The sequence below is a fragment of the Limulus polyphemus genome, unplaced genomic scaffold (assembly GCF_000517525.1).
Source record: "Limulus polyphemus unplaced genomic scaffold, Limulus_polyphemus-2.1.2 Scaffold253, whole genome shotgun sequence".
In the NCBI taxonomy this organism is placed as follows: Eukaryota; Metazoa; Arthropoda; class Merostomata; order Xiphosura; family Limulidae; genus Limulus; species Limulus polyphemus.
This window is the reverse complement of record NW_013665863.1, coordinates 654,740-664,105: the sequence shown is the minus strand read 5'-3', so window position 1 is coordinate 664,105 and position 9,366 is coordinate 654,740. Positions and strand designations below refer to the sequence as shown.

Sequence of the window (9,366 nt, the reverse complement as noted above, 5' to 3'; positions counted from 1 at the left end):
TCTTCAAATACCTATAGAATGATAGGTTTCTTTTTAGTGAGTGTAAAACATGTAAATATACCAGTTTGATTTTAGCTACTGCTATCAGTTTATCAACTTAGCAAGACTAATCTTCAGTAAAATTATTTTTTAAACATAATATATGTTGTTTGGAAGCACAAATGTCTTCTATATTTTTTAGAATCAAACATCCTCCATTACTTAAAGTCATGTTTTTTATAGATTGAACGTAATTTTAATGAAAACTATCATCAAGTAAGAAACATATATCAGTAAGACATATCATCTTAGGTCTTATCTGTTTAGCACTGTATGTACCATTTTGAAGAATTTAATCGTGAAGGGATTGTAAAAAAATATGATAAAGCTAGTCATTTTTCACTCTACTAGTCCCTCTACCTACCATAAAACTGATGTTAAATTCCAGCCCAGTATTCCACCAGTACATTTTAAGAATGACTTTGTTAAGTATACATTGAGAAAAATCTAAATTCAAATGGGAAATGCCAGATAAAAATAAAGCTTTTTCTTTACCTTTGTTTTTGTAAGAAGAAAATTATTTACTAGTAAATTTTAAAAACGAGTTTCCCGAGTCTTCACTGGAAAATCAGAGCTCAAAAGTAGTATGACACTGCATATCTTCTACTTATTGTGCTCTGATACATTTAATAGAATAAAATACTGTAGACTGAAAAATGAAAAAAAAAACCAAAACAAAGTCTTCCAACAGCCTCCTAGATAACACCTTCCATAGTTTGTGTGAGATAACTCAGGCACCCTTCACACTTCAAAAAAAGTATTTACTCAAGTTAATTCAGGCAAACTATTTCTCACCATATTTTTAATTTATTTGCATGCTATAATGTATTACAGTCAGTACTCACTGGACGGCACTAGAAATTCTGTTTGTGCTGATCTCTATTGGATTTTTTTCTGAATTATGTATCATAAAAACTGCAGAAAAATATTCCAATTCTTTATTGTAGTTTTATTGAAATAATATTTAGGTCAAGTATAAATCCAGATATGTAATATTTATTTAACAAGTATATTTTGTGCAGAAATATAACAACACCATAAAAGAACTTTTGTTTCATTAATATATAAGGTTAGGCTATTGAAATAAAAAACAATGACATTTTTGAGCTCACTTCCACGGAAGAGGTTAAGACATAAAAACTCCATTGTACTTGAACTGACGTTTCAACCATTGAATATTTGATGCTTTTATCAGCATCATGAGCCTGTAGATCTTAACTATTAATGTTTTTCTTTTTTTTTTCCATTTGAATGCTTTATGTAATTTTGTACCATATGTTTAATAGTTCCCTAACACTGAGTTATAGAGTTATTGATTTAAGTCAACATTATTACGTTTCTCTATTTGACACATACAGTACAAATGAATTTCCGCAATTTTTAAATTATTGCAAAAGGTGCAAACAAAACAGTGTGAGGTTGGACAAAATTGAAAAATTAGCCTCACATTATAACATGTTGCTTTTCAAAACCAAAAATATTCTGGACCCATATCCAAACTTCATAATTTGTTTTGATAAAAGCACTACATACTAATAGTAACAGAAGCAGTCACCTAAGAAAGTCAATTTTCCTTACACTATGTCATAAAAATTATTGCAGTTTAAAATTTTCAAGATACCGATTAGAAAACAAGAAAATTCAGGTTTAACTAGTTGGGGTTAGCTTTTATAAATTGGAAAAATCATGATAAAGATTAGAATTATATTCTTACAGAGTTTTTTAACTGAAAATTTTCAAATAATATGACATTATATCTCAACATAGTTTGCTTAATTATGAATATATTAGGATAAAATAGTAGTAAATAAGACAAGTATAAAATTTTGAAAAAAAAACAAAACGAAAACTAAATTTTCAAATTAAAAGCAGAAACACTTTAATATCATCTACTCATCAATATAATGATATTCTACAGTGAAAATTAAATCACATTATCCAGTAAATATTTTCATATATAATTGTTCTTTTGTAATAAGAGTGGTACAAAATTATCTTTCCAATTGTAAAATTTAGTAATTAACTAACAAAGGAAATACAACCAAGCAGTCTTCAACATCTTGTAGCCCAACTCAAACAGTTTTTATTGACATGTCAGTAAACTTCTATGTGTGCACCCATCAGTGGCTCTCAGCGCATCCAACTGATATTTGATTTCAGTCCATGTTTGCTGCAATATGTATACAGTTACAAGGCAATGGCATCCATTATCCTGGTCTTTAGCTCCTTGATGATTGCTATAGGTGTGTGATACATGGTATCCTTCACATACCCCCAATTTCTTTCCTGTACTGGTGTCTGTAATTACACTGCACAACAGTCACTGACTTAGTCTCTGCATGCCAAACGATGCATGGAACCTTTTCTTTCAGGGTGGCCATCTTATGGAGTAACAGTACTCACTGGAGTAAAAAGAAAAACATGACAATAAAAACTGTTTGAGTTGGGATACAAGATGTTAAAAACTGCATGGTTGTATTTCCTTAGTTATTTAATTATTACATTTAATAATAGGAAAGATAATTTTGGACCACCCTGTATAATATCATTGTAATATTTTCAAAATTATGATCGTTTTTTTAAAAAAAAACTGTATGAAAATGAGGTGAGGAGACTATTTTAATGATGCACAACATGAAGTGATTATCTCTCTTTACAGGCTGACTGAACCTGTAACCATCATGTAACAATGAAACTATACATGCTATAACTCTGAATATCATCACAAAATTTGGCAAGCCTTCAGTAAATATTGCAAGTCTGTTGCACATAAAAAATCTGATCTTTTAGCAAAGTATCTTTACTAAAAATTTGTCCATGCATTTATGAAACCTTTGCCAAGTCATTCTGAGAGAAAGTTGATTTTCGTGCTAAGAATAAGAACTTTTTTTCATCTTACAGTTTTCATATTTCATCATAGCCTTCAGAACCTTTTAAATGAACATCAAAGGTTTTATAGGTAAACATTTATTACTTTATATCTTATTTTCTTTACCTTAACACTAACTGTCGTAAAATCATCAATGAAAAATACAAAATATTTTATTTTCTAGAATTACTGCAGATTGTAACAGATAACTACAATTATTTATCTTAACAGCCAGTTTTCTAACCTTTCATATCTGCTTACTTTTAATTTCATCACTTTACAATGCCCTTTAAATCCTCTTTATGTATGAGACAAGCAAGAAGAACTTAGTGTAAACAACTAATGAAGTCATAATCACATGATACAGTTTTGAAGTTGTCCTGAGAAATTCTAGAAACTACTGTCATGTCACACAGAATATTCCAGAAATAAAAAGTGACAGTGTAGATTACTTATATATGGAATGTTCAAGAACATTCTGAATAATGTGGATAACTCTGGAATATTCCAAAATGTGCCAAAATATTCCAATAATAATAAGATTCCAGAATAATACAAAACTTTCCAGAATTACTTAGAATATTCTGCAACATTCTAGAATATTCAGAATATGCTGATATAATGCGAGCTACAAAGTAAAATTTCAACTACCTTGATCAACCCCTAAATGATATTCAATATGGATAAAATTTCTTGTGAATTACTTTCTTATATACTGGAACCAAATGAGGGTTGTAAATCAAAACTTCAAAAATAAGGGCCACCCTAATACTTATAGGTGCCAAAATTAAATAATTGTATAAGTTACCTTGTAAATAAAAGGTTTTTCTTTCTTTTGGTTATAAACAATATAATGTCAATGTCAGAGAGAAGTAGTAATATTTTTTTAAAGACAGAAAGAGATGGGAGGACCATGTCAGGTGGGTTTGACATATTTTTCTATCTGAGTAAATCAAGAAAATTGAAGGTTCTAAATTTATATTCTGGCTTGTCATGGTTAATTTGGAAATTTATCTATGACCCCTCAAACATTTTACATGTTTATTACTTCAATAGCCAGCTGAGCTTCCATATGAATGAAAAATACAAATAATTAAAATATTATATTCATGTTAATCACCAATGATTAAACAAATTACAGAAATTTCATTACAAAGTCACTCAAAGTTGTTACTGTCATCACATTTATGTACTTACAATTTTAGTTATTTTACAGATATGATGTGAGTGATAAATGGTATAGAAATCTGGGAAGCTTTAGCAAATGCATAAAACTTTCAAGTTTCAAATCATAAGGAGATTCAACTTCATGAATTATTTTCCATGTATACAGTACTATTGATTGCATTATAATTTGCACGGCAAAAATGGAAAACTTTATTAAGAAACATTTGAACTTTCCACTGAATATGTTTCTCAATTCATCAAACAGAAAACAAGTTATTTTTCCATTTCTTTATTTCTTAAAGCTGAAATTCATACTGAAAATGATGAATAATCAAAAGAGATTTTTTCAGCTTGAGAAAAATATTCAATTACTAATTTTTTCTTATAATTGCAACTTATTAAAATGTTACAAATGATTACATCTCCTATACCAAAAATGTATCTCACACTTACCTTTATCCTGATGAAAGATTCTCTTCTTTCCCCATCTAAGCATTGGTATGAATTCTACCTTGCTTTCTCCAGTCTTTATAACCCACTATATCATCACTAGTGATTTTAATTCTGCGACTCCCTCCACCTAAGCCATTGTGCCTTCTATACCCAGTCCATATATAAGCTCCCTGTTATTCTTTCTTATTCACTTTTTTGAGACTGGCAAGATTATCAGACAAAACCACCAGCTATCGTGGAAAGGAAGGGTGGGATAGTGAGAGGAGGTTTTATCTGAAATACATTTTCAGTATAGGAAAATGTAAACTTTCGAAATACACCTCCTCTCACACTTTAGCTAAAATCCTACATTGACCAGGTGGAGGGGCCAGTGAAGGCAAGATTCATACAGAAAGTGTTTGGGAAGAAAAACAGGTGTGTAATTCTGAGATATAATAAAACACACTGGTGGGGATCTGCACTACTTCTGAAACAGGTATGCTCTTCACCCAGATAAAGTGAAATCTCAACATGGGGGTAAAGGCCAACCAGCTATATAATCAACATTGTTCATTATCCTGAACATTATCAGACAAGTTTCCACATCTTGTCATTGGAATCATAGGGTTGTGTACTCAAAGGTAAATCCAAGGTGTAGTGAATAGGGCATGGGGACCACAATATGTAATTGCACAATAGAAATATAATATGAAGGGAACCCAACCTGAAAGTTACAGGATATTGCATGTCAAGCCACTGGAATTACAAAGAAAAAACAGGCAACACCTAAGTGGACAAACTCTCACTCCAACCTGAAGAAGCACAAAATGCAACAAACTGAACTCAGAATTACAGGTCCAGGCACTAAATCTGAAAGTTACAGAATGTTGCATGCAAGTCACTGGAATTACAAAGGGAAGGCAAGCAACATCCAACAGAACAAGTCTTCCCCCCAACCTGAAGAAGTTCAAAATGCAACAAACCAAACTCGGAATTACGGAGCCACAGAGATCATCTGACCTGGGAATATGAACCAAAACCATAACTCTTCAACCTGGGAGGCAACGTAACACCTCCTGTCCCAGAATTATGAGGAGGGTCATCAGGTTACTCTATGTCTGAGATGTGAAAGTAAGTATTCATATTAGAAAAAAATGTCTCGTAAGATCAAGAAAATAAACAATAAACTCAAACTCCACGAAAAAGATATAAACAAATTCAAAAGAAACAGTTGCAAATGTAGCAATAGTGCTGAAGAGAAACTTGCAGCAATCACATAGACCATCTTCGTAATTTTTGTTGTAAAGAAAAAGTGAATAAGAAAGAATAATGGGCTTATATACGGATCGGGTATAGAGGGGGGCATTAACGTAGGTGAAGAGAGTCACAAGATTTAAATCACTAGGGGCGATATAGTGGGGTATAAAGACTGAAGCAACTGAGGTAGAATTCATACCATTGCTTAAAAGGGCAAAGAAGAGAAACTTTTGCTGGGATAAAGCTAAAGTCTGAGAGAAGGTAAGTGTGTTTCGGAAATGTGTATACAAGTTTAAGTTTGTTTTATAGCAAAGCCATATTGGGTTATCAGCAGGGAATCAAACCCCAGATTTTAGTGCTGAAACTCTGTAAACTTACCACTGACTAACTAGAGGACATTATGCAAGTTTAATAAATTGGAGGAAACTTAGAATAGAAAAATTACATATAAATTTAAATTATTTTTTAATTGTATGGTAAAGGTCACAAAATCCTGATAAAGTTTAGATGTAGTATACAATTACACATACATTAGATACACAATGTGATATGTAAATGTTAAAGCACATCAATCTATAAGGATTTACAAAATGCTATTAAAATCTGAAAATACTTTTTTCAGAGGGCAACAAGTACAATAACAAATAACTTTAATGTATAGTAGAGATATGTGTATTCCCCATGTATACGAGATTTGGGTCACCCAAGTTTATCTCTGGGCTAACTGAAATGATTATTTCACCAGGAAAACAACATGTCAAATATCAACAATAAAGTGAAAGGTGACAATTGTCAGAATTCAAAACTAAAAAGGGGTGTTGTTGTTTACTGGAACTCTAAATGTTTAGTTTCAACTCCAAAAATAAATTAAAGTCTAATCAATCCCTAGGTTTGACAACAGGATGAAGTTAGTAGCTTTTTCTGTTTGATTTAATCATTTTGTCATACTTTTTAAATGTACCTAATTCGGAAATGCTTTATAATAATTAATAATGATAACTTTAAATATTATTTATTTTGCAAACTAAATTATACAATTGTAAGCATAATAAGTAATTAATTTTTTAAAAGCCAACAACTCTTAAAGTGGCAAAAGAATAACTTATCTTTTCACAAAAAGCCAAACATTAACAAAACAACTGCAATCAAAGAACATGTTACATGTTCTTAGGGAAATGTCATCGAATTGCATAGAGCTATGGCTTTTTTAGGGAAGGCTAATTCTAAGAACTCATGAGTGAAAGCAAAAGAAAATATATTATATCAACCACATTACATCTAATATATTCCACTGCTGACAAGGCATTTCACTCAATACCAATTCTCATAAGGCTGGGTGGGATACATCAAACATATTAGTTGTATAGGAACTATATGTATTATCAATTTTCACGAACAACAACTTTTAGGGTGTGAATCCGATTAAACAAGTGAATTTTATTTATGCAAGAGAAATACTTTTCAATTTGGTTAATTAAGAGGAGGAGATTTGTTTACATTTTGTAAGTTTACTATACACATAGAACAAAGGTTTATTTGAAACCATTTATAAGTAGAACAGCATTTGGCAGAATTCTTATTCATATCATCTGTAAACTATTCTGTGTATTCATAACACTCCCGTGGTGAGGTGGATTTTTGTCTTTTTAGAGTAAAGCCACAGTGGTCTATCTGCTGTGTCCAATGATAGGAATTGAACCCTGTATTTTAGCATCGTAAATCCATAATTTAACGATGTCCCACCAGGGGACATGCGAGGTGTAGCTATCAATTTAATACATTGCAATAAGCTAAAGAAATATATGACCCGTGTGTGTAAATACTGATTCATTATGTTCATTTTCCAAATAACAGTAGAATTATACATGCTAGTCTCCATAGCAACTACTTACACTCACACAAACAAAGAAACAAAACAAAAAGAACAATCAACGTTTATTTCAGACTTCACAACAAACCAATGGAATAATAATGTATAACTATAATGATCATGGTTCTTTACTACACTTATGTTCAGGTATAACAAAAGCTATTCATTCAGAATCATTAAATCAAATTTACTATATATATATATATATATATAGCACACATAACAAAGTTTAATATATTTGACTCTTATATGTATATGAATATTAAAATTTACTTGAACACTTTAAGAAAAAAGATTTATTTATTTCTAAAATTATAGGCACATGAGGATGTAATTTGTTTTAAAAAAGCCAGTATTCTGAGAAATTGTACAGTGTGTACATCAACCAAGATCCTATAAAATAACAAGTCTTCACCACCAGTATCAAAGACTGAATTTGATGCAAGTCACACCATAGTTTGAGATTGTCTTTTAAGATATAAATTGTATTACTGTTATCATATAAACTAAAAGCAATAAGCTTAGAAGAAAATCTACAGTTTAACCAAATATGGGTGAATTTTGTAAAATGATAACTAAATCTTTTTCACTTTTAACTGTGTATTAATTCATTATAACACTGTCTTCAAGTATGTCTTCAACACAGTTTGTTTTTTGCATGAAGTGAGAATAATTACATTACCTAGACAGCTAAATCAGAGGAATCTGTGATTCCTAGTGTAAAGTTTTGTAACATCAAAAATCATATGCCTATGCTTAAATAAAAATTAGGTATTCTCATATTTATGTCATTTTTTTAAGACAACTATTGAGGAAACAAATCAAGAGATGGAAGCTTTTGTTTATTCGATACAAGATGAAAGCATTAAAAAAAGAATTACCAGCTGACCTAGTTTGTGCTACTCATATTACAAAAACAATACGTTTTTAGGCCTTACAATAAAGGTATCTTGTTATCTGAACAAAAAACAACCTTCTGAACTGTTCTGAACATGAAACATATTAATCCAATAGTTATTCATATTTAATAAGTGTTTTTGCACTTTTCATTTTACTTTTTTTAAAAATCAAACACACATAGTATCATAATAAAAACTATTTTCCTTTTATTTGCTAGTTCCTATATAAAGTGTAAAGAACAATCAGAATGTTTTAATCTCACATTTTTTACTCAGTTTTTCAATTTTCTCCCGTTTCTTTTTTTCTAGCTTTTCTCTCTTCATTCGTTCTTTTTCTTCCTCCTTCTTTGCACTGAAAGAAAACAGATTCAAGATTTTATACATTCTATCTTATTAGAAAATGTATTATCAATGTCACAACTGTGTAATGACTTGAATATGGAAAAAAAAAAGTGTTTCAATAAAACCTTTTTTTTTTAAGGAAATATTTGAGTTATAATTATATGCAATTATCTTATGAAAGTCCACATGTACTTGAACTAACTCACATAACTTTGAATTTTTAAGAAATTATATATATACAGTTTCATCATACCTTGATTTGTCCTTTGATCAGTATGACCAAAGTGGTCTCAAAAAAATGTTAAGCCTAGTTTTTTACTTCCATAAATGAAGAGAAGTATATTGAGAAGCAGGCATGAGTACGAGAACTGAGCATACTTCAAGGTTGGGACTTACATTTTCTGCTGAAGTTTCTCCCAGTGAGTGTCCTTCAGTCCACCATCTCCATCTTTTGGACTTGACTGATCTTTTGAACTTAACTGGAAAAAATA

The 9,366-nt window shown here is 30.6% G+C and overlaps 1 protein-coding gene across 1 annotated transcript in view; it reads right to left on the bottom strand.

The window, feature by feature from the left end:
* The window catches only part of LOC106478828 (PC4 and SFRS1-interacting protein-like), a 73,706-nt gene that overhangs the window by 14,907 nt on the left and 49,433 nt on the right, over positions 1-9,366 (bottom strand). Inside the window, exons 12-13 of the mRNA XM_013939400.2 lie at positions 9,272-9,354; positions 8,797-8,885 (exon numbers count right to left, since the gene is read on the bottom strand). Of these exons, the coding sequence (XP_013794854.2) occupies positions 8,797-8,885; positions 9,272-9,354 (172 nt within the window). The remainder of the gene's footprint in view (positions 1-8,796; positions 8,886-9,271; positions 9,355-9,366) is intronic.